The sequence below is a fragment of the Cinclus cinclus genome, chromosome 1, assembly GCF_963662255.1.
Source record: "Cinclus cinclus chromosome 1, bCinCin1.1, whole genome shotgun sequence".
In the NCBI taxonomy this organism is placed as follows: domain Eukaryota; kingdom Metazoa; phylum Chordata; class Aves; order Passeriformes; family Cinclidae; genus Cinclus; species Cinclus cinclus.
Genome location: NC_085046.1, coordinates 48,019,655 through 48,046,045, shown reverse-complemented (window position 1 = coordinate 48,046,045; position 26,391 = coordinate 48,019,655). Strand labels below are relative to the sequence as shown.

The window sequence follows — 26,391 nt, the reverse complement described above, 5'->3', positions numbered from 1 at the left end:
CTTTCGCAGCGCAATTGCATAGGAAGGGGGAGGGAGGAAGGAGGAGGAGAACGGGAATAAAAAAAAGAAATCCAGAGAATTCTCGTCTGCCAAATACAGTGAAACCAAGCGGAGTTCATTTGCCCTAGAAGAGCAGAGAAGAGGACGTTAAATGAAAAAAAAAAAGCAAGAACAATCTGTAGCAGTGTTTTAGAGGTAAAATGATTCCTCCGAGCAGCACGACTGAAGTCAGCGTGGAGAGCGTGGAGAAAGAGAATGAAGTGGAGAGTACTGAGCAGCCCCCGTCTCCAGCATCAACTACCAGCCAGGAATCAAAGGTACTCAGAGAACGAGATTTCGACACCCCCCCCCCCCCCCCCCCCCCCCCCGCTTTCTTTGTTTTGAAAAGGGATGTATTTCTTTGATTTTCATTTGGAGCCCTGTGCCAGGATCAGCGGCAGAGTGCTTTGAGCCACCTCTGACTGCGGTGCCTGCTCCGACACCCCTGCTTCTGAATTCTCCCTGTCACCTCAGGAGTGTGAGCTGGGAAATTACCTGCCTTCTGAGATGTTTGCGTTTGTGGATTTTTGCCTGTGTTTTCTCCTTATTACAGAAACATCCTGGGGTAGTGGCAGGGCTCAGGGAGGGGATTGCTGTCAATGGACATTGTTACCTATTTTCACGCCAAGTATCAGACCACTAAAAGGCGTTTTTGTTGGAAAAAAATTATTTTTCTCAAAGGTTCAGAGAAAATAATTTTGTCTGGAGGCTTGGGATATTTCACCTGACTTCTCTGGCAGACTCATCAGTGAACTTCCATATTTAATGAGTTTTAAAACGAGCTAAGCCACAGCTTTATCACAATGTACACTGCCCAGAAAAGGATTTTTTTCACAGCCTTTTTTCCGTTCGTGAGTTTTGCAATGTGGTTCAATTTACCTTACTGAGAATCAACTTTCAGCCCAAATGGCATTGCCTCTGAATTTTTAATTGACTTGCTTGTGAGAAGTTTTTCTGGCTGCCAGGGTGTTACTTGGAAGACAGAAAGTTAAAAGGTATAGTAACCTTACATAATGAAAGTTCCTTGCATCTGGCTTGGATAATATGCTTTTACTGATCCTCTGTTACTTATGATTGATACCATGATAGAACCTTACATAGTGAATCTGTCCGTGCGGGTAGAGTTTTGATGCAGGCTTTGGGCTTCTTTATTTTATGTATTTATTTAGAAGCTATACTCCAAGGAGTGAGGTATTCCCTGTGTAATACAACCTCTTTAAAAGAAAAGAGGTTTTCCAGTAACAATAGCGTACAATATTCACTATACACATTTAGCTCGGCTGGAGTCTTCCTGATTAATGGAAAAATAAAAGTAAATGGATTTTGTAAGGCTCTAAAAGGATATAGGACTTAAATCCCACCCCCCTTGAGCCCATTTCTCTGGAATTACTGAAGTGTTACATGGGCAGTGGGAAGCTGTGCCCCTAGTGAGGTCACAAAAGTAACTGCAGCCTTCACTGCACTGCCAGCACCAGCTTCTCAAGTGCTGTGGGCTGTGCATGGGGCCTGGTGGACTGTGTGTCCCCTATGATCCTCACCGTGTGCCCCCTATGATCCTTACCCTGTGCCCAAATGATTAAGGAGCTCCATGTACCACTTGATAACAATGGTGCTTGAGGGACTTTCCCACTGGGTCATGAAATGCTGCACCCAAAACAGACTGGCATGGATCCAAAACTCAGAGAAAGTAAAGAGCTGCACGGAGGGTTTCTTCTTGCTCTTTGTGCACCCATGTGCCTCCAAGGATGACAACAGGAATTAGGCACATCTGGCCAGAGAACAAATAGTCTGCAAACTAGTTTACAATCAAACATTATCATCATCAAATTTTTTCACTCTTTTTAGCAGTTGAAGCAATACACTGGAATAGGCAAAAGCTATGACAATGCAGTTGATGCTATTACTTGGATAGAGATATTCTTAGTAAAGAAATGATCAGTGCGTTCGCGTTTTAGATCAGATAGCATAATGTATTGCCATTTCAATAGATAGAGTCAAAAGAGCCTTCTGATCACTTGTGTAATAAGCTTTCTCTTTTTTTGGTCCAAGGAAACAGGAGGATGGAAGAAATTCTGTGATTTTATAACAATGTTGTTTATGTTTGGGTTTTCTTTTATTTGCTAAGATAATTGACATATTTCAAAAACTAGAGTCTGACAGAAACACAGGTAAATGCTTTTATACTGTGGTGTCCCATGCTGAGGGAGCTATCCTGTCATTTACAGAAAACTAAGCTTTCTTCAGGTACTCTCTGATGCCTAGGTTAACAAGTTCATCTCTGCTGCAGTTACTATAGAACTGTTTGTGCAGTATCTAATTAGCCCACAATTACTTTTTTTCTGTGGCAAAACACTCCATTTATTATGACTCCAAATATATGAACAGAACCAACATGGATAATAACAACGTTCAAAATGCCTTTGAAAACACTTCAGTAGAAAAGCAATTTTGAAAAAAGTAATGTAGAACTAAAGAGCTCCAAGCTTCTTTCCAGTCCCATGTAATCATAGGCGTTGGTGGATATAATCCCTTGTCACATTAAAGTCCAGAAATACATTTTATCTCGCACCCTCCAGACTGTACTTAGAAGAAGTCAGAGAGCAGGTACTGCAACTTCTGAGTAGAGTTTGAGAGGTAGAACTTTAGGCTGCTACCAAGTAGCTGAAATTTGGAAAGATTACTCTCACGTGTTAGTCACACACCTATGTTGCAGGAAAGGAGCTCACTCTTAAACGTATGCTAAAGCCTCCCACCACCTTTTCCTATGGATTAGAAGCATAATTGCAGATGAGCACACCCTGGCTGTTGAAAGAGCCATCCTGTGGTACTACACATACCGCTACTGTGCTAAAAACCCTAGAGCCTGAGTGGCTAAGAATCTTGCAAAACTAATATATAATATATAAATATATATTATATATAGATAAATATTGTAAAATATATATTATAAATTTTATATATAAATAAATAATATGTATAATTTTATATTAATATATATTATACATTTATATATTATATAAAAATATTAAACTAATTTATTGGCTCTTGTAAACATCTGCTTCTCACCTCAGTATGACTTCGGTGGATACTTTAAAGTTTACCAAGAGAATGACTTCAGAACTCACAAATACATGCAATTGCTAAATTTATTACATTCATGTGTTCATAGTAATGGCTCCCACCTGTTTGGGACATTTACATCTGGTTTCCAAGAGGGCAAATAACTAGTTTGTCAAAGTATTTTGTAAATTTACAACTCAGCAAGGGAGGAAGTCATTAGTTAATAAATCCTGAGGGAAAATTTCTTCTGGGTGGTAGTAATTAAAGACAGAATGCACACTTATTGAATAATGCACACTTAGTGGATAAGCAGAACTCTAGTGACAGCAGAGATCATATTTCTGATGTGTTTTACCTAAATGTACCTTGAAATCTAGTAATGAAAACTAAAATTTGAATGAATATATGTCCAAAGAAAGGAATCCTACACATGGCATGATTTCTTTAGGTTTTGGCATAGCTGGCACATAATTCTGTTAACTTTATTCCTGTTTTATCTCACTGATGTTTGTATATGAAGAGGAAAGAACCCATCTGCTCATTTCTTTAGCCATGAATCACTCTTCTGTGAGCAATGGCTGGGGTATTCCTGCCAATAGGGTTATCTTTGAAAATTCTATTAGCATTTTTAGGTTTTAGGGGACACCTGAGCATCTACAATGTTTGAATTAGTTCCACTAGGGTGGATTAGCACTGCTGATCTTCAAGCTATTAGAGTTCTATGTCAATATGTTAAAAGTCTTTCAGGCTTTCTCATATACCTCAGAAGAGGTATCAAGTCCTGCCCCTGCCACTGGGAGTAATCTGTCATGTAAAATTTACTTATTTGAAAACATTGATGGATTTCTGTGAAGACATTTTTTTCCCCCACAGTTTTCCAATTTTCATCTATTTTATTTGATAAAATACAGCTATAATTGTGTTGTACTGTAATTACACATTTTTGGAAGGATTCAGAATTTTTCTCTGAACCACAAATTCATGGGTCAAAGAAATTTCTTACACTCAAGTCAACTAGGTAATTTGTACAGATAAAAAAATTGAAGAAAAAAAAGATAAATTAGATCTACAAATAACTATGGTATCTGGACTATGTATTTCAAAAAATAAATGAGTCAGTCTCACTCTGATGCTTTCACACACTTACTGCCCAGTGGACAATATTCAGGGAAATGAAGACCGTTATCTTTAAATTCAGGAGATGCAGCACTTGTTCCAACATGAGCTAACCTGATAAGCAGTACATAAAACGGAAGTTGAAAAGATTAGGAAGCCAATAAAAGGATTAAACATTGAAGTTCAAGATGTAGACTTCATTTATAACTATCCCCACATTGAATATCCCCACACTGTCCTGCGAATTAATAGAGCAATGTTGATTTCTTGAGGTTTCAAAACTAGGTATTAATGCTGGATTTTGAACTGACATAAACAACTTGAAACTCCTTGGATTGTGTAGGATTTAAATCACATAGAATTTGTCCTATGCTGTTAAGCAGAGATCTTCCTCATTTAAAGAGTTAATAACTTATGACGCTCCATAGATGGTTACTCATAAATATTTTAAAAGGGCAGGGAGTATGGTGTGCAGTTAGTGTTTTACCCTCCACACCAGTGATAAATATTCAGCATATAAAATACTGCTATAGTTTTCAAAGGAATACCAAACAGCTTGAAAACATCCCGTGAAAGGAGAAGAAAGAACAGTTTTGCTTCTCAGTGTTACTTCCATGCCTCCCTGTAAAATAGTGAGTATATGCTGTGAAGGTAAGACTAAGGGAAAGAAATTTGATTACGTATTTTTATGTGTTTTGCAACAAATTATGCAAAGGAAAGTTCCATTAAAGCAGGAAAGTAATACTCTAACCTATCAATGTCTCCTCAGCAGAGTCATTATTGTGTTTACACTTATTTTGGCATTTCTTTCTTGCTCTTGTTCTGATTGAAACTCTCTGGTGTTATTTTTACTTTGATATATATGTCAGATAAGTTTCTAGGCACTCTGATATATCTAAGAAGTAGAAGTTCATTCTAGAAAATAGAAATTCATTCTCTTCTATCCACACTTTTAATGGTGCCAAAATGGAGAAAACATCTATTACCTTTCAACAACTAAAAATTACTCAGCTGAAATCTGGTGTGTTAAAAAAAAGCAAACAGATTTTTTAAATAGTGCTAATTTTCACTGAAACAAAACAAGTTGTTTACACAGCTGGAAGAGAGTTCAGTCCACTGTCTCAGTCTCTTACACTGTATTCTTCTTCATAAAGTAATTCTGTTGAATTCAGCTTTTACCACTATTTTAAAAGACTCTGCCAACACCTGTATGGTCTAATAATGGCTAAGGGATGTCCTCTATGCTTCATCCTTCTCTAATTCCAGTGTACACTTATTTTTTGCCAGCTTGTGTGGCATTTTAATTATAATAATATTGCTTTAGCTTAAACATCTCCTTTCCATTCATGGTGCAGTTTTCCATCACATAATAGACTTTTATATCTCTCGCCACCCTTTATTTTTTATACTAAATAATCTGGATTGACATAAAATAAACTCTCCATTCTTCATCTCATTCTAGTAGCAGAGCAGTGTGCCCATTTCAGTATTGAATAATCTTCCTTGAAAAAACAAGTGACTGATTTGTGCATGGTATTCTTTATAAGAGCTTGTACAGTATCATTAACTCCCAGAAATCTTGCTTCTAATGTTTGTGCTTCCTGGTCACCCACCCCTTGGTAAACCAGAGGTATCCATTCTATTTTTCTGGAATTTCCAGGGGATCCAGGCAGGATGCATTTTTCTGTCCTCATCTGCAGTGGTTTGAATCAGGTCTCAAGCACAGAATTTGTATTTCCGGGGCTGAACTTCATCACATTTCCTTGTCTCTAGGCCATATATAACAATGCCTCTCACCTCATATTAAACTTCCCACCTGCAGGAGCCACTGTGGCACACTCGGACCACCCAGGCTGGGACCAATGCCCCTTCTCAGCTTCACATCCTACACTCACACAGTCACACCAGGTTTCCTTACCCACTTGACCCCAGATTTCTCATAGAACATTCTCAACTGTTTCATGCCTTAAAACACCTTAATCATAATGCAGTAGCAAAGTAACAGCTTGAGGCGGTTTCCTCCAAGGAAGGAGGCAAACCAAGGAAACCCTGGGGGTTTATAACTTTACAGGAAAGTGTGGGAAGTGTAGAGTTCTCTGCTCCTGCGGTGTCTCTGAATGTCTGGTCACCAGTCTGTGCCACAGGTCCCCATACTCTTTGTTATGCAAAGGGTCAGCGGTTCACAGTCTTGCCTGGGGTCATGCCACCCAGAGCTCAATCTGCAGCTGAACACAGAGGTGTCTGCACTGAATGTATTCCTCAACAATACCAGAGCAAAATGGCCTTATGACGTATAATCTTTGCCAAAAATCCAGTAATAAAAGAGAGCAATATTGACCCTAAGACTATGTCAGTGCTGTTCTTTGAACACCAATTACCAGCTCTCAACCTCTCCTTTCAACAGTAACTATATCCCACTGAACTTTCCATAAAACTTTATAACTTTCCTTCTTTTTTGTCTTGGCTAATAAATTTCCTTTTCGAAGCATATTCAATAATTTAAATGAAATCCAAGTAGACACAATCTACCTTTGACCTAAAACATTTTCTAGAAAATTGTCTAGAAAATTGTTCATCTTATTCATTACAACTGATCTAGGAGGATTTATCCTTTTTTATTGTTTAGTTTTGATTTGGTTTTGTTGAATTCTATTGAAGTCAGATCTACAAATTTGTATTTTCTGGGATCATATTTTCTGCTTCTCAACAGAAACCTCTATTTGATTATACATCATTTCTGTCTTGATAAAGCTTGTTAAGGAAACTTGTTTCTGGACTTTCAAAGTAAAATTTTATAACAGAGTTTAACTAGTTTCTTTTCTCTCTTTCACCTCAACAGATGCATTAAACTGCTTTTTTAATCTTGTACCATAAATTTCTGTAATCTCTTTCCTGTTATACCTGTTGTTTTTCCCCAGGATCGTGGTTCTGGGAAGAGGTGTTTGCTGAAGGTCCAAACCAGTCTTTTATTCTGTCCTTACTGTACCACAGCCTTTTTCTTCTTTTTCTTTCCCTTGCCTGAATCTGCCCATTGACATTTCCTGACATACATTTTCAAAGGACTTACTCAGCTTTTTTTGCAAGTAATATCCTTTGACCTGAGGAACTGTGCTTGCAAAGTCCAGCTTTATTTCCATACCATTTGTTTTTCTTGATTTCTTGCTCTTGCTCCCCTCCCCACCTTCTTTGTAAACTATTCTTAGTCCAAATTTCCTTTTTGAGGTGACTGTTTCCCTGCAGTTTTCCAAGATCACTCATTCATGGAACCTTTTTATTTATCTTCATTTCATAGATTAGTATTAGTATTAACAACTTTGAAGAAATTATATGTCTCTTACACACCCAAACACATTCAAGACAGCTCTGCTACTTTCCAGATCACTGCTGAAACATTCATACCTCCCTACAGTTACTAGTTCGTGTCCTTCTGTGTCACACTCCGAAGAGTGATGTGGTCTAAAATATACATCTACATATATGAGAGAGCTGAAGGCTTGAAATTTCTTCAGGGTAATGCAGTACATCAATTTTGGATTTTTGAAATCCAAAACATGACTTAGAGATTCATTTTTCCTATGCACTTTAATTTAAATACAAGTAAATCATAATCACTTGATAGAAAACTTTATTCTTTGTATGACAAGCATTTTCCCTATGGCCTAGGAGCCATTGCTGCACGCTCCTGATGGGTATAATATTGCATATTTTATAAATATATGCTCACATTTGTCAGGCAGAGGACTAGGCTTTCAGATGTGAGCATGAGTTGAATATTTTTAACACAGTATCAGTCCTGCTGCACAACTTCCAGTTGCATAGGCAAGTAGTCATTCAGTGTTAAATGAGCACTTCTCAGGAAAGGGCTGAAGCATAAGCAAACTTTGCATGTTCATTAGCAAAGAGGGCCAGCTGTGAAAATGAGAAATCTATATGCAAGTGACTGAAATAGTTTGACTTTGGGGGTTTTTTTACATACACCTCTGTTGGAGGAAACTCCTTTTGATTCAGTAGACCAATTGAGAGAGTAAATGCTCATTGTCACGGAGTTTAACTCAGGAGCCATGTAAAACATTTGTACAGTCAATGACTAAAAAACAGATTTCTTGTGTCTCTGACAACAGCAGTTACATGTTACAAATGGTTTGCCTATCTTCTTATTTATTAAAATGAAATGAGTTTCATGTCTATAGTCTCACATAAACGTACTGCAGGCTCATGGAATTTTTCTCCCTGACAGGTCAGCATTTCTTAGTTGACCTGTTTTTAAGTGATGAGAGTAGTTTGCTAAGTACTGTCAGATGAAATTGCTGTAGTGGTGTTAAAAATACCAAAGCATGAATAATTGTGAGACAGAGGTATTTCCCAGCCACAGGAGGTTGCAAGTTCAATATGGAATTGCAGTCCTTTAGGTGAGTAACAGCAACAACTTTAATGCTTTTCTTTTTTGTAGACAAAATGTGCTCCATCCCTGAGTGCCATTTAAAAGCTTTATTAAAATGCTACACATGCACTATGTACATGCATGCTACACATGTTTAATTAATAACGATCATTTTAGCAGTCTAGTATTCTGAATAGAAAAGGAAAATGAAGCTGACCTACAGTAACTGATTATTAGGCTTAACTAACTTATTTCCTAAGAAAGGAGCAAAATACTATAAACTGGTATTCACAGAGATATTAAAATTGCATTTAGAATATTTTTTTCACTTTTTTATCAGAGTAAGACAAAGAAATGTATGTTTTGGAGGCGCAGCTACAGGTGAGAAGGCAAAGTCAGCCTGACAGATTGTTACAGCAAATAGTGATAGATATGATCATACAGACAAATGCCTCAGTTGAATACCCCAGTATGAAACCTTTTTTTTTTTTAATACAAAAATTGCTCATTCATACTGAAGGGAGAGTTTTGACACTTTTGTCAGCCAAGGGTCAGATTTCTGGCTTGATGCTAACAAGTCACTTTCTAAAATGTACTTATATAAGTGTACTATTCTTCATTGATTTGCCAGTGTTTTCCCTGCCGGTTTATATACTATGTTTCCCAAAATCAAAATATCTTGAGACTGAAATGAGAGTCTAAAAGCCCTGACCCAGCCTCTATTGCCTTTGTGCACAGTGAGAAATGGCCTGGGACTGGGCAACTCTGTGTTCACAACAAAACATTCAGCATGGTAAACTTGTCAGTGTAGTTGACTTCTTTGCAGTTAATTTCAGAAGCCATTTGTTTAGATGTTTCAGGCTCATATACATTTTTAAAATGTACCTACTCCTATCAGCCAGTATTAGTCAACTCAAAGATGTGGCATATACAATTTTTTGTTGTATCTCTTAGTGTACTTATTTATATTATTTATATGTGCTATTAGATAATTTCTCACATTCACACATCCTCTTTAAATTTAAATTATCTAATAAGGAATAATTTGCAAATAAACATAAGGTGACTTACAATGTTTTGCCAAATATTTCTGTAACAGGCATTCCAGTGAAATATATTCTTGTTGAGTGCTTTAAAAAAAAAACCAAAAAAACACTTACTGTTTATTTTTTAATGTCAAAACATCTGGTCTTGAGGAATTGTTCAGTTTCTTAATTGTGTAAACTTCTGCTTTCCCTGATTGCAAGTGAAATTTCTAGATAAAAGAGGAGAGTAAAAAATGCATCCTAGGTTACATTGTACAGCTTCACCTGTAATTAGAGACCAACTATAGGCAGGTAAGTAAGTCATTCAATCCCCCTATGTTATAAATGGAACACAGACCAAAACTGTTTTATTAAAGGTGATTTAGAGGAAAAGCCTGCTTTGCATGATGTAAATTAGCCTTTCTGAGCAGAAATCTTTTTCCATTTACCAGAGAAAGCAGCTACAGCTGAGTTAAAAGCTCAAATTTAAGTAAGGTGAACACCAGTGAGATTCTGTTAGAGCGAGGTCTTGAGCCTTGCCTACAAAGACTGGTCAGCTGTCTGTTCCCCTGCATGACTAGTCTGTCTGACTTTCTCCTTCCCACACATCTCACAAAGACATTCTGAAAAGTTGCAGTTGTTTTTTTTTTTATGCCAATGCGGAACAAAATCATTCAAACTTTGAAAATTTTTGCTAAGCAGAATTGCTGTTTCCAGGCAGTCCTATAATGGAAAGTTATGCACCTATAAGAAAAGGAAAGTTGTGAGCCTATTCAGGCTTCAGAATGCGAAGTGCTGATGTTAAGCTGTAGCCACAAGATGAATCATGTATTGGTTTCACAATATGGGCAAGCTGGAGTCTCTGGCAGCAGTTTGATCTACTTCCTGTAGTTAGTTAGTTAGTTATTATGACAAATGGATTTCATCCTCCTGACCATTAAAGATCTAGGCAATCAGTTAACTTTTTTTCTACCTCACCCACTTACACTCTGCTTTTCAATGTTTATTTCTTCCCTCCCTCTCTGTTCCTAGTCTCACACTAATGCTTTAAACCATGACCAGGCTCTCTGATACAATAAATCTTTCCAGGAAAACTTCCATGTTTTCAGGCTTAGTCAAGTTTAGACATTTCTGTTAAGAAAATGGATGGTGTTCTTCTGTAAAGGAAAACGACCTTTCATAAACACTGTGTGGATGCTGACGCTTGTGCCATAAGTACACTTGGGAAAAACACAAACCCCACAGTTTGTACTTTCCCTGTCACCTATTCTCAAGCTGTACTTGCATTATTCACAGAGCAATTCCTTCAGTTGCATCTGATTTCCCTACATTTTCTGGGTTTACGTGGCCTGTTCCTCGTGTGTGGATACCTATTTATCCCTTGATGATCCCTCATCATGTCTTTATATGTCTGTGCAGGAAACTATACACAAATTTAAGACCTGAACAATGAAGTAATAAAGAACATTCCTTATGGAGAAGAAATAAAGCCCTCTTCCTAGTTTCCCCATCTTGTCCTCTCCTTTTGGGTTAGGTAGTTGAGGACCAATGCTAATCAAAAAAGCCCTTTTCAAGTGCACTGCTGCTGAAGGTCTTTTGAGCTCCTGCCTCCCCCAGAAGTTTAGGTTCCCACAGACTTCCTCAGTCTGAAGTTCTGCTCTTCAACAGCACTGGGTTTTTTAGCAGTATTTGCTTAGCATCCAAGAAAAATGCTCTGGACATCTTCCTTACAGATTATCAAAGCTAACATGAATGCCAACAGCTGTAATAGACCTACCTGAATCTGCTAGAATGTAGACAAATTAAAAACATTTCATAAAGGTCAAAAAAATTACAGTCAAACCATAAATGAAAAATCTTAATAGAGTGATTTTCCTTGGAGGAGAATGCAACTATGACTAGATGCTGGCCATAAGAAATAGCCACTCAGTCTGGTCAAAAAGGCATCACTTCTTTTTTAAACAAGATGAGAAAGCTAGCCTATTTTTTTTTGGCATTTTAGAGAACACACTGTAATAAATACAATATTCCCAAAGTAGCAATAGAGGTAATGTCAGTTTATCTTTACTACCAGCTGCTGAATTCTAAAATAAAAAATCTCCTTTCCATGAGTTAATATCCCTCCAGTACAGTCCCACACATAGCCTTTTCTGCATATAAAAAAAAGCAACTGATGAGACAAAATTGATATGTCACAGAATTTAGCACTGCACTTTCTCTTTAGTTCAGCTCTTTAATTTAGACAGTAATTGTATTTCTGCTGTAATATTTCACATGCCTTGTAAGTCAGTGTTATTTAGCTAATATCAAGAATTCAAGAATTACACCTACTTTAACAGCAGAATAGATGAGACAAAGGGAAAGTCTTCATGGAAAATCCCCCTCTTTCATAGGATTCATATTTACATTCTTTAAAACTCTCTTGCTATTAACTTGAATTTCCTTTCTTTTCCTCCTATGTCCCTGCTTTCCTGCCTGCCTGAATCCCTCATGTAGACCCATGCAATATGCTGTTCCTCTTGAAGTCACAGATACTATTTTTGTCAGACAAGGCTTCACAGTTTTACTGGTTAAAGATCTCTGGATTTCATATCAAAGCAGTAATTCTTATTAAATTAAATAGTTGGTAACTTATGTCAATGACAACGGCTCTTTTCTCTTGCAACACCAAGATTAGAAGCTTCATTTATTAGGTGAACACAACATTGTGACAGTATTACCAGCTTTATTTTCAAAAACATTATTACAATTATTGAATGTTTGTGTGCAGAATTTCATTAACAAAATTTTAACTTTAGACAGTTTTGAGTCTTAACATTTAGAAAAAAATGTAGTTCTTCAGAAAGGGTTTTAGTCTTAAATTCTCTACATTACTGCATATGGCATTCTGTATGTAACTATCTTTTTACACAAAATGAGCTATGTCAGTATGAAACCACATTTTTACAGTTGAGTCATTATAATCTTGAATTTTGATAGAGGTAATTTGAGAAGGAAAATTGTGCTGCTGGTGGGGATAAAAATGTTTTTGTCTTGCAGGGTTTATTTTGAAACATTAGCTGGCTAAAGATACGTTCAGCAGCTTGGAGGTTTAGGTAAAAATATAAAAGAAATTGATTAGCCTGGGGCAAAAAGAGTCAAAGATAAATCATAAATCTCATACTTAACAACTCATATTAACATCTCCAAATATATGTGTTTACATTGTCAACTTCTTGAAGCAGTGTTAAGGCCTTCAAGTGTCTCCATGAAGTGCCAGGTAACTGTATGTCATCTGTATGACAATACCATCATCAGTTAAACAGATTTTCCATGTGGCGAATTGCCCTATTCCTTTTGTAAGACATTGTATGTAGATTTTGCTGGGTATGACTAAAAATTCATAACAAAAAGATGAAAGACAGAGTGAAATGGAAACTTGCTGTAGCAGTAACAGATTCACTGGAAGCTGGTACTACAAGCATAATTTATCCAAAAATTTTTGGAAGTGCTTTTTTTAAAATTAGAGACCTACTAGAGTAGATTTGTTTAAAGGGATGAATGCATACTGTAAGTTGCAGTTTGAGAAGTGCTTTAATGGAAAATGTACCAGATCTGTACTGGATCTGAAAATAGACGTATCTTTGTCATGGTGGACAGTAAGATAACTGGATGCAGAAGAAATTACTAAGAAAATGTTATCAAGGCAGACATTTTTTTTAATTGACACAGCATTTGTTATGTATGTGGTAGATGCTCTAGGACTTAAGAACTGAAAATATGAGATGAAGGAAATCCTGTGGGTACCCAGGTAGAAAAAGCCCATGGAGAAGCCCAGAGGATTAACCAGCTTTGCTCCCTGTGTGCTATCAGCTCTACCCCCAGATCCAGGACTTCATGCTAGAGTAGTTTCAGGGCAGCAGTGTGCACCAGGACTGTATGGATCCTGTTAGGCTTGTGGTGTCTGAACAGGTACTGCCTGGTTGGCCAGATGCCCTGGCCTCCTGAGTGGCTGGTAAGAAGAAGAGTTCACATGGTAAGACATTGTTAGTCTTCCAAAGGAGTAAAAGGAAGATAGAAGGCAGCAACTCTGCTACCAGATCGCAAAAATATGCACAAGAGGAGGAAGGGAACAATGAAAAAGAAAAATTGGAAGGGAACCAACACACACTGCTAATATTCTGTAAGGTGTAAGTCCCTCTGTCATCTTTCACTGAGAAGAGTTTGAAATGGAAGCATGGGAACAAGTTGTAAAATTTGGATCTCAATCTCTGTGAACAGGCAGCAAAGAAGGGAGTGAAGAAACATTTGGGATCAAGTAAAACAAAATATCAGCCCGTGGGCTTCTTTTAAACCAATAGGCTGTACAGCATCCAAATTCTGCTGTTGTGTTCTAGCTTGCTCTTTGACTGAAAAGCAAAGCAATATCATCTCAAAGTTAAAGCACAGTAGCTAAGCAAGAATTGGACATAATTATTCACACAAAGTATTAATTGATACAAGTGTCTAGGATGGACAGAAGAAGCAGAAGCATAATGTTTCCTGGATCTATCTATATTTGGCTATGGAGCAGCGCTGTTTAGAAGAGAACAGTTTAAGAAAAAGAGGAGGGAATTGAAAAGTCAGATAAAAGTCAGCCAGGGAACACAATGTCAAATGTGGCCAGGTGTTTTTTCATGCTGCATGCAGAAATCTTTTAATTTTAATTCACAGTATAAAACATTTTTTAAAAGTTTTATTTCAAAACATACAAACAACAAAAAAACCTAACCTCCAATAACCTGTCCAAACCTGGAGCCTTTACTCAGGATACATGCTCACTGAAGTCAGTGGAAGTTAGCAATAAGCAAAGACATTAGGATTTTGCCCAGTGACAATTACTTTGTTGTAGACCTGAGTACTTACATGTTTTCATTGCAAAGCAATTTTAACAGTGTAAGTTTAGAGCCCCAGAAGTAAGAGTGGAAACACTGACAAAGTATTAACTATAACAACTCTCAGCAGGTCTCGGATTTGTTTTTTGTTTTAAGATGGCACAAATGTGATAATTCAGTATGTGGGTTGTGGTGTTCATATTAATTTGCTCCTGGTTGGTATCAGCCTCTCTGCAAGATGTATTTCCATATTTGCTTAAAGAGATTTACTACTATTTAAAGTATTATAAAACAGCTCTGTTAACAAAAATAAAAGAAAATAAAATGGATAAATATATTAGTGGAAACTGTTGCTGTAGGTAGCCCAGCATTTTTTAACAGAACACTATTGTGGTTTTGGTTGTCGTTTTTTTTTAGAGGTCCAAGGGTGTCATATTGAGGCATAAGATCAATAGGGGAAATGCACATTTCATAGAGGAGATACAGTCAAGGATGATTAATCTTACATTCACAATCACATTTGTTCCAGATTATTCATGAGAAGGAAAAGAAGTAAAACTCAGGTGCTATTATTATCAGACTGGAAGACTCTCAGCAGGTAGTTACCAGTGTAGCTTTTTTCTCCTCTGCGGGGCTGCGTGGATTTACACCAGTCTGAAACCCAGCCTTTTAATGTCCAAATTTCATTGTGCCATATCCACCAGTGCAAAGATTAATAAATTACTGAATCAGGAGTTACCAGAGGGGAATGAGTGCTCCATTTAGAAGCTGAAATGGAAAAGAGCTATCCAAAAAGAGATGCAAAATATGGGAGTCTGAGAAGGGACCTCAAGAGATAACAGTCCAAATGCCTTGATGTAGATCAAGAGGCAAGAGTAACAACATCCTAATAGAGTCAAAGTATGGAGATGACTGGCTGCTTAGCAACCAGGTGCTTGAGGTGAACCCCAAACTAAAAAAAAAAAAGGTGTTGTAAACAACACCTTTTCTTGAAATTGAAAGTACAGGCTGATTTTTTTTTTAATGAAAGAACTATTCCTAGCTATCTCTTGCTTTCTTCATGAGTTTTCCTTTTGGTTTCAGGAGTTAAAATTGGACACAGTTCTATTATCAGACCATGAAAGGGAGACAGGAACTACACAAAGGTCTGCATCAGATACTTTTCATAACCTGAATTACAAAGGATGTAATGCAGCTGGTGCTACCCATGTGGGAACAGTTATTTAGCAGCAGGGAGAACAGAATCCTGGATACAGCTACAGGATTTGTAGTCTTTGCCTCTGCTCCTGAGAGAAGCAGCCCCTCTATTGTTAAATGAGGCAGCAAGAGAGATCAAAGAGACAAAATATTTTGTAGCCCTGAAATTTTATAATGGCTGAAGGGCTCTCTAGTTTGAATTGCAAAGTGTTTTGATTTATGCACATGTTGACAAAGGATGGAGAATTGATGATCATTGAGCTCAACACTGTGAACTCAGTAGTTCTTACTTTGGAACTATTAATCTGATTTTCATCAATTGGATTACAAACTTTGGAAAGCTACAGCACAGATTCTCTGAAAGTTATTGTCACTTGATACCTTGAAATACTGCAAATTTGAGAAAGATTCTCTGCTAGAAGCGGGCTGAATGCAAACCGTGGTTGAAGATTACTACAAGCATTTTCCCCACAAAAAATAAAGTTGAATCAAATGTGTTAGGAAGTTCAAAAATATACTGATGGACACTAAACCTCATGAAGATAATGTAATATTAACTCTTTCCTTTCTAGATTACTCTTTCTAATACATTTTGATTTAAAGAAATACGAAGGAATATATCAAAATACAGCTGTTCAAAAACATAGAAGCAAAAATTATGTTAGATATAAAATTTGAGAGTGTGGGTGTGGATTTTACTCAGTTTTTGATTAAAAAATGCTTACATTTTTCTTCATTTTAATTCATACAAGTATTTATTTTGCATATATTTCCTCCTTTTTATAAACTATTTTAAACTTTTTAAATGACTGTGAGTCTTTTGAAGTTACAATGAAAATATAATTTTGCACGGAAAGTACTGTGAGCTCAGGGTTAGTCACAATTGCAGAAAATTTAATAGTATCTACCCTTTTTATGCCTTAGGACTAAATGGACAGTTCTGAATATAAGAGAGAGAAAAGAATTTCCCTGAGATTTTATGGCAGTTGATACACTTAAAAAATTGTGTTTCCTCAAATTTATCACTCACTGGACTGCATTACTTTATTCTGTCATATCTGATGCTGAATTTTGAAGATACATAAAGGATATTGGATCACATTAGAGACTTTTCATATTTTTAGTCTTTAAAACTTCATGTAGTTTATTTCGCCTTTACCTCACATATGTGCCACTCCTGGTTCCTTGCAGAGTTAGAAGAAGACACACATTAAAATGTAGGATAAGTTCGAACAAAGTGCAGGAGCAATTGTTGAGAACCAGGTGAACTTTTAGCTTGGTTTGAACCAAACCAGAGTCATAGAGAATGAACAGCTCTGCTAAACAAGCTGCCTGTTTGGCTACATGTGCAGGCTGACTTTTTGATAATTCATAAGTCTGCTAACTAGAGATGCAACATACAGGTGGCAAGGATGTAGTACATCAGGAGAGGGCTGAGGACATGGGATTCACAGAGACATTTGTGGGGGCAGTGACACCTGGGCACACCTTCAGATTTCATGTTTTCAAGCCCTGAGGCTCTTTCAAGGATTTTTGCTGCTATGCTCTGTCATGTCAATCAGAGCATTTCATTATAGTTTAGAACTCTATGTTTGAAACAAAATCACATAAGGAGCCCTGTCTAGAAAGGATTATATTCTAAATAAGTGTGAGAATTTGTGAGTGGATTAAAAAAATAATACAAGACAGAGAGGAGAATCTGAGGACAATTATCAGAGCTGTGAGAGCCAAACAGACTAGTTGAAGGTACCTAATGAATCACTGATAATGTTATTGGTAGGTATTATGGAAAATGTCTCCTCTTTGACTATTTCTGTAAAATATCCAAGCAGAAAGTTTGAATTATTTACTTTTTACAACACTAAAAAACATTTTTTTTCTAACAAAAGCTATGCAATCTGTTTGGGAAAACACACAAATATAATATGTAACAGATTCTGCAACAATGAACCCTCCCTCTTTGTGTGTAGTGAATTAAAAAGATACAGCTTCCAAGAGAGCTGGTTAGAGCAAATGCATCTAATGATAAGGCCAGATTCTCAGACTGTATAAATCATCTACAATTGAAGTCAGTTTAGCTAATTGTACTAGCAGAGTATTTTGACTATTATTTATAAAGAAGATGGTAGAGAAGAAATCAGCTTTGTTTACAAGTCTTATCGTGGGTGCTTTGCCAATAAAAATACAACCCTTCAAGTATTAGAAATATCCTTTCATGTTGTTAATGTTATAAGACATGGTACTCTTCTCATCAGCAGGCAAACACACATATTGTTTATGAAATTGCATACTGCCTTTAGGCATGTTATAATCTTAATTTTGCTCATTAAGATGCTAAGGGAGAGCATTTTCAACTCAAACCCAGTAAAAAACTCACTCTTGTCTGTCCTCAAAAATCACTTGCTTTTGTATCTCTCAGTTTTAAGAAGAAAGCCATTAGCCTTCTTGCTCACAAAAAAAATAAGCACTTCTATTTGAGCTGGTTCCCTGTTGTCTTTGGATCAGCATAGCCAGCTGGAACCCAGCAAGGCTGCCAGGGTAGCTTACACCCTGGTAACATCCAGTCCTTCAACAATGCAAGTAAACAACCAAAGCATGTTCTGAGAGTTGCTAATACAAATTGAATGTTCCTTGACCCAGAAAATGGACTGTACTCAGTAGAGGTGATGCCATTCATCAAGGCTTTGTTCTCTCCCTTTTTTGAAATGCTTTTGGTCTGAGTCCCTTTTGATAATAGCCCCTGTACCTGACATTCTCTCTAGCAAATCTCTACACAGCATCATCTGAGCCATGTGTGTTGAAATCCTTCTTTTATAACAATGTGAGAGTCAAATAATTTAGAAATTTGCTCTAAGAAGCTGCAAGGAAGATGAAGTGGTTCCTTACAGAAGGTGGATGTTTATCTCATAGCAGAGTGAAATCTGTTGACAAAGCATTTTTAGTCTGCTTACTAAACAAAATAGCTATGTTTTATAAGGCTTGCATGACTCAAAAAGGCTTGATGGTTCATTCCAACTCTGTTAATATCCTGAATTATTTGTAGTGGATCTAATGATATTGTTAACACCAGTGTAAAGAAAGGGATAGAAAGGGATAAAGAACAGCAAGCAATATTTTTTTTAGTTTATTGCTGGTCCAGTAACAATATAGGAAACAGCTAATGTCTTAAAATAAGGGCTTCATCATATAATCAGTCAATGAATTACAGTTCATAAGTGGAACTCATTTATTCATTTCTCCTGGAAAATAGTTAAGAGTGGAAATGTATGAAACAATCTCCCCATTGGCCCAACACTGCACAGGAGCCTCTGCTGCTGGCAGGCATGGTTAGCAGTGACCATGAAGGCAGCAAGACTAAGCGTGTTGGGAAATAACCTGATGTGTGCATGCTGGGTGCTCAATAGCCCCAGATTCATTCTTCCCATCTGCTTCTACCAAGCCCTCCTGACTGCTAATGTAGACAAATTGGAGAATCAAAGGGAAAATTGTTCCTAGGTATCAGGGAGTACTTAGGAGCCTGAATAAAGTACTCTGCAGGGTGGATGTATATCTTTGTAATTGCAAAGCTAGGGGTTATAAAACAGCTCAAATCATTTATGTTTTTCTGATTTTCATTGGAATTTCTTAAATTAAAATTGTAGAAAAGCATTGGATGCTTGCAATAATTACATCAAATAAAGTCCTGGTCAGGGCAGGTGCAATTCCCATTCACAACAAAAGCAGTAGCACATAGCTACCACTAACAATGAATCTGAAAACCTGTTCTTTTGCTTCCTCCTGTTTTCTGCTTATAGCAACTAAGGAGTTGTAGTATAGGGGAATTAGGGATGGAGGAGTGCTGGTAACAGAGCTTTCTGATCCCTTGAAGCTTGAACATTCAGTGACTTGGAGGAAAATTGAGATAGTGCTGCAAGATACAGAATAAAAAAGGTTAATCAGGCTCTGAGGTTGAGCTACTGCACTTACCTCTACCTTGCCTGTGAGGTTAGTATGTGTAGTCACTGAGAATCTGTGTGACTGATAAAAAGCTTTTATCTAGAAACAAAGATTTTTCCCTTACTCTAATTTCACACCACAGGAACATCCTGGCTTTAAAATCAAGGACTCATGTTTCTGAAGTGTCAACATTGTGAAGTCTCGGATTCTACCATAAATCTAGAAAAACTCCTGTGCTTTTGGGAATGTTTTTTTGTTTTTGTTTTTGGGGGTTTTTTTGGTTTTTTATTATTTTTATTTTAAACAAAAACTAAACTGTAGCCCTGTTCACAATGGAGAAAATGTGAAACGTCTTAGGAGATTTATTTCAAATATGTTTCTTAAAGCCTCTTTGTGCTTGGTTTAGAGGTTGCTTCAGTCTCAATACATGATTTTTCACTGAAGAGTTAAGTATTGAGTGTAGAACAACCCTAGCTGCAGGATTTCTTTCCCAAAGATTTTAGTGTTTCTTCATAAGATTTGACTTTGGACTCATTCACTCTGCAGAAATAAAGTATAAAAAATAAAATCTGCATATGTTCCTCTCTATTGAAAGATTTGATTCCCACCTCAGGTGAATGTTATAGCAGCTGTGTCATCACAAGTGCATTAACTCAGTTTATAGCAGACCAAAATCAGACATATATTACATGCTTATATTTAATTAATTACATTTGACATCTTGCAATAAAAGAATGGGGATAATCCATAGGAAATTTCAAAATGAGGAGATGGTGATATTTAAGTAAGGGAAATTATGCTTACTCAACTGCAGTCTAATAATTATTTAAGCTTTTATGGTTTTATAGTTTACACTATATGTATAACAACCAGCCCTCACTCTTGCTTGGGCCAACTTTTCTTAAGTAAACAATCACATACCATTCCCCTATTTCAAATTCTCTCATTAGCCTAATATGAGAAAGGAAAGTTTGATCTGATTTTAAAACCTGATGCTAATCTTCTGTGGCCCGGTATACTGTCTCTTATGCATGAAGGGCATAAAACCTGCTGATCTGAGAGTTATTTTTAACAATAAAAGTGTGTAATTAGCTGTGCAAAATGCTAAATTTTGCTGATATTCTTCATTTTCTCAGAGTCACTTTTCCACACATATAACCTATTTGGAACGTAATAGTCCCAGACTTCCACTGGTGTTTTAGGTATGCAGTGCAAGACAAACATATAGGTGTCTTCCAGTCTGAATGCAAATGGACATGAAATCTGTATTTGGCTAATGACAAGGATGCCCATCTTGTCCGGGAATTATTAAACCACATGAACACAGGAGGTTCTCAGTGAATTTCAAGAAAGGACTATCAGCTTGTACAGAGATGCCTGCTAAATATGTGAAGGTAACTTGCTCAACTCATTCTCGCCTATGTCCTCTGAATATTCTGGGAGGGAATGCACAGAATACACACAGTTGCATGCTCTTTAGTGTTTATCCATAAGTTTGGGCAGGTATAGCCTGAATGCTGGACTATTCTTCTTTGGAAAACTTTTCTGCTTGGGGGAGGAAGAGCTGCTAGTAGGCCCCTCAACTGATAAATGGCTGTGCATAGGAGAATAGGATAAGGATAGTAAATGCAAAGCCTCTTAAAATGTACTGCATATGTTGTCCAAACTAGCGGTTTGTTTTATGACAAAACAAATACTGTATTGCACAGCTTAGGTTTCCTTCTCTGGCAGAGGAACAGTGTTTTTAAATTTAATTAGCTTCATGTGGCACAGTAGAAAGGAATGACAAATCAATAATGGATGCCATTTCAGTCACCTTGTGTTGTAATTCTCTGTGTTTTGCTACACTAATTAGGTCTGACTTCAGTAGGAAGCATTTCAGGAGCAAGGAGGTGAATTATTGCTGAGTTCCTGGCTGTCACTGGGGAGATGAAGTAATCTCAGAACTGAATAACCCTCAGTGATTTCAAGAGCTGGTAGCTTAACATCCAAGAGGAAGAGGGAAGATCTCACATTTTGATGGTGCAGTTGACAGTGATTTTTAGGCTCAATCAGTCTGTGGCTTATGCTTCAGCTGGAAGAGCATCAGAAACCATAAACTGCACTTACCTCATAGTTGGCATTTAATTACTTAATTGCTCTTATTTTCACATTCCCCTAGAGACTGAAAGTGTCTTGTAAATAGGTATTTCCTTCCTTTGGATCCAGGGCTCCTCCCCTGAACCCAGAGTTAGTTGCAGGTGGGAGAGTTGCATGTGGGATGGGCCCCAGGCTCTGATGCCTCCCTATTCCCAAAGCTGCTGTGGAGGAGCAGCTCAGGCAGTAGAATGCATTTTGCTTCCACATAGCAAACCTAAACACTGTTAACTGAAGCCAAGAGCAGCAGCTCCTTGTCTATTCATTTGAATCTGTGATTTTATTGTGAAATATTGTGTTGAGAGCTAGTGTATCCCTCTCCAGGAACAAGCTGCTTGTTTCTGAAGGTGGAAGAGAGGATTCTGCCCAGAGTGTCTTGACTTTTCAACAGCGTGCTGTCAGCCACATCATAAAGAAAATGGATGGATCAGGAACAGAATCTAGGGAGAGCAAGTGCTTTGAAGCTACCAAGTCAGCTTGATGTACCAGTTCTATTCTTTTTATGGGAAAGCATGTACACTTCCTCCCTTTATATTAATGTGAATTATGATTCCAAATAATCATTGCTTCTAACATAAGCAGTTTCTAATGTAAACCATTCCTGCTGGTTACCACAGACAGCCTAAGCAGCACGGAAAATTTCAGTTGTTACATCACAGTCACCCAGAGAATAGCAGCAGTGATTGAAATTACTTTGCAGTGGTTTGAATAATGCTGAGTGGAAGGTGATACAGAATTATTGCACTTCACAGAGGGCAAACACAAAGCAGACTTAGAGCTGGCTTTCATTTTACCTGGCCTCTCCTTGTGGGATGTTGGAGCTGACAAAGCCACAAATTTGTGTGGCTAATTTCCTAATAATGTCCAAGCCTCATCCAGTACCCTTCTCAGCCTTATACAAAACTGGGGAAGAGGATGAAAAATGTGAGGGTGGCTGATATTGCACAAGAGCATTTACAGATAAAGCCTTTGAGTTAACAACTCTAATTTAGTGATGCCTTATTGTGGTGCTTGATAGACTGACAATCAACACACAATACAACATACAAGAACACATGTGAAAGTGTGTTAACTAGTATTAGTTAATGGATTAGCTATCAATTGGCCTACTAATTACATTTTTACTGCTTTTTTTTGACTCCTGTCCTTAAAAAAAAATAAATTAGAATTTCTTAGTCAAAGCTAATCAAGTACATATAATCTAAAATCTTTTTTCAGTCAAATTCAAGAAATTTAAGTATATCAAATATATTTACTGAATTCACTTGTCATGTACCACCATTAAACAACTATTCCTGTAATGGCTTTACAGACTGATTAAGTATTTTTAGAGGATGAATGCTCTAAGTTCCCTTATGCTTGAATACAAAAGGTGTATTCTCCAATGCTTACAACTTGCAACAATACTTCTTTTCTGTCGTGCCTGCAAATAAAGACCAAAAGAAACATTCATTAGGACTATCAAGTTTATTGTCCAACAGAAAACATATGTAGGGTAGGTTGTTTTCTGATTTGGGATCTGTTTTCTTTGCTCAGAAATTGCTGGTTAAATTTCAAAGTCAATTTTATTGTTCAGGTGGTTCAAGGTCTGACAGGAGCTCCAAGGTTCACTTGGGAGCAACACACCCCAAAATCAGGAGGCTTGCATCGCTTTTAGGGTAGAAAAAATAGTAATTATAATGGGTTTATTTGTTGCAGCTTCAGAAACTCAAACGATCCCTCTCCTTCAAGACGAAAAGTTTGAGGAGTAAAAGTGCAGACAATTTCTTCCAGAGGACTAACAGTGACGTGAAACTGCAAATAGACTTGATGCCTGAGGTGAGCACAAGCACTGAGCAGCTCCCCAACTCAGAGAGCCAGGCATCTTCACCCACCAGAGCCCAACAGCTGCCAGAAAACAAGACTCACATCTTCCAGGAGCACATCTTCAAAAAACCAACCTTCTGTGATGTCTGCAACCATATGATTGTTGGTAAGAAACATTTTATTTAAAATCTCATTGTGTGTCCATGATAGAACTTGCAGGATGACCTTTATCTAACTTCTGTGAGTCCAGATGTCAGCTTGAGAATATTCATGCAGAGACATGGATTTATGTCATGTCTGCCACAGGCTAACACAAGTTCTATTTTGAAGTTCTAGTTTGTTGACAGATGTCTTGCCCTGTAGACACACATTGTTATCACAAATTACAGGTGAAGGATTCAGCTGGAATCAAACTCTTCTGTCATTCAGATTATACTGAGCACCAAGCACAAGCTGTATGCTACACTAGAAGCAGCAGAAATCCATATTGCAAACTTGTCCACTATCCTCACTCTTTTCCACAGCAGTAATTTTAGCTCGCTTTCTCCTTGTGTCTGCCCTCACACCCTGCATCACCTTCAATTCCTGTTCACTGTGCTGACCATACCGACGTCCCCCAGCTGTCCCACAAGTCACTTAAGGGTCAAGCAGTAGCATCTGCTGAGTGGTAGGCTCTTATCTGTGTGTATGGGTGTGGGTGTTGGCTAGCTAGGATGAATATTTTGGGAGACCAGGTCAAAAACCAAATATAACAGCCGAATTTACAGTGCACACTTTCTTGGGGTTCTTCTACCTGATCCCTCCTACGCACAAACCTTGCACTAACTTTATACCTTTGAAAGATAGGCCTATCTGCTCTCTGAAGCTGTCCATGAGTATGTAAGTTCCAGCCAGGAACTGACTGACAGACAGGAGATAATTTTGTTACTGTCTCTAGTGTGCAGAAAAAACCTCGATGCCAAGCCCTGCTTGTAAGGTAATTTTCAGTGCAGTGTGAAGGCCTAAAAAGCCAGCCTTCATGCAGATCATCCATGGTGCTTTGCAAGGAGAGGTCAAGAGAGAATGCAAGTGCCTGGAGGTGTAGAACCTGCATGGCCACCACACTGGGAAGCTTCAGGAGTTATTCAGTAATATGATACTGGAAATTCACATCCTTGTGACTAGTGTTGTGCTCATGATTTGGTCTTCCTGATTACTTACCATCTACTTGTCCCAGGACAGTAGAGCAGGAGTAAACTGAGTGGCAATTTACCAATGTGAAAGTGAGTGACACAATTTCCAAGCTTTTAGCCAGGACAAGGAGTTAAACACTGATTTAGCTTCATGTAGAAGTAGTACAGGTCTTTGAGTTCAAAATATTGTCTGTAATTTATATAGCTTATTGTCAGAAACTTATGTCCCCTGGCATGGAAGTTACTGCCTTTTAGGTAACAGTATGGTAATTTCTTTAAAGATGCTGATAGGACTGATCAACATTTATCAAATGAGGGTGCTCAGTGTTCCCCACTTGTGTGAGGAATTTGTGGTCTTTGGAAAAGGCAACTGTCTATAGAATATTAAAATTGATGCAAGGCAATCTTCCTTCCATAAATTAACTTATATTCTCACTTCACCACAACTGAACTGAATCCAAGGAAACTAAGCAATTTTAATCACAATTTTTTGGTGTCACTTTCCAGTCTTTTAAAGTTTCTTTCTACTTGAAGTGGTAAAATAAATGAAAGAGAAGCAGTAAAGTACCAGTATCAGGGAAGTTCATGGTCCAGGAAATGACAGGAAGTCTGGAAGGACAGTTAATTGAAATAACTTTATATATGGGAAAAGCCCCAGAATTTGTCTCCTTCAGTAATGTGGATGGATGTTCTATCAAAGCTTACATTCACAACTATATACTGCAAATTTAAGTTCCTTGAATTTCTGGCAACTTCTTGTGAAGTTGTATGGACATAAATATCATCACAAATCTGCATGACTCAGCAGTAGTGTTTCAAAATACTGCTGCTCATGACAAATTGTTGCTGGCAGCAAACTTTGCAGAGAGTAAATCCAGTTCATAAACACTCCTGTCTTTCTCCTTTGCTGGGCAATCTGTGTCCTCCTAGAATAGGAAAGTCCTGAAGTACAGCTCTAAGCTTCAAAACATCAGCTTTAAGCCTCTGTGCTTTCTGAACTTTTTTTCTGTTCTCTCTGCTGAGGGCTTTGTTTTTCTGTTCTGTTCTTAGCCGCCTTATTAGCTAAAGAAGCCTTTTATAATTGTTGAAGAAACTAATGTGACCTATTTTGTCTGGTAGCAGTCTGAATCAGGTGAATTGCTCTGACCTCCTCCACCTCATCTTTGTTTGGAGGTAAGGCAGAAAAGATGTTAAGAGTTTTACCTTAAGATGCCTTAGAGTATAGATGCCCTGATTTTCATAGACAAACTTTTCTCTGTTCCTGCTATCTTCTCTCTTTGATCCTTACTGCAGTCATGCCTGGTTCTGCTTTATTGTATTTTAAGCAGCATGGTAGATCTCAATGTTACTGTCTGCCATTCAGTTTTAATCCATATAGGTGCAGCTGTGGGTTATAGGAATAAAGAAGCGAAACAGGCAGCTTTCAGGAAACTGTCAAGCCTGCTCCCAAAGACAGACTGAAAAAGCCTCATTTGTGTTCAGGGATTCTGAATTTATGGTTGAAACGTGGAGCCTATTTGTTTTCTCTATTTGCATTTTTCACAGGCAGCTACACTTAAAAGTAATGAGTCTATGACTTTAAATTCCTCATTGATGAGAATAAAGATGAAGACAGATCCGTGCTTTGAAGACTGGAGGAAAGATTCCAGGAAAATTGTGTCTTGACTTTA

General features: G+C 37.5%; 1 protein-coding gene across 2 annotated transcripts in view; it reads left to right on the top strand.

Moving 5' to 3' along the window:
- Positions 1 to 200: 200 nt before the first annotated feature.
- STAC (SH3 and cysteine rich domain) overlaps positions 201 to 26,391 on the top strand; it is a 68,927-nt gene continuing 42,736 nt past the window's right edge. For both annotated transcript variants that reach the window (XM_062497442.1, XM_062497433.1), the window contains exons 1-2: positions 201 to 317; positions 23,442 to 23,715. In XM_062497442.1, coding sequence (XP_062353426.1) covers positions 201 to 317; positions 23,442 to 23,715 — 391 coding nt within the window. The remainder of the gene's footprint in view (positions 318 to 23,441; positions 23,716 to 26,391) is intronic.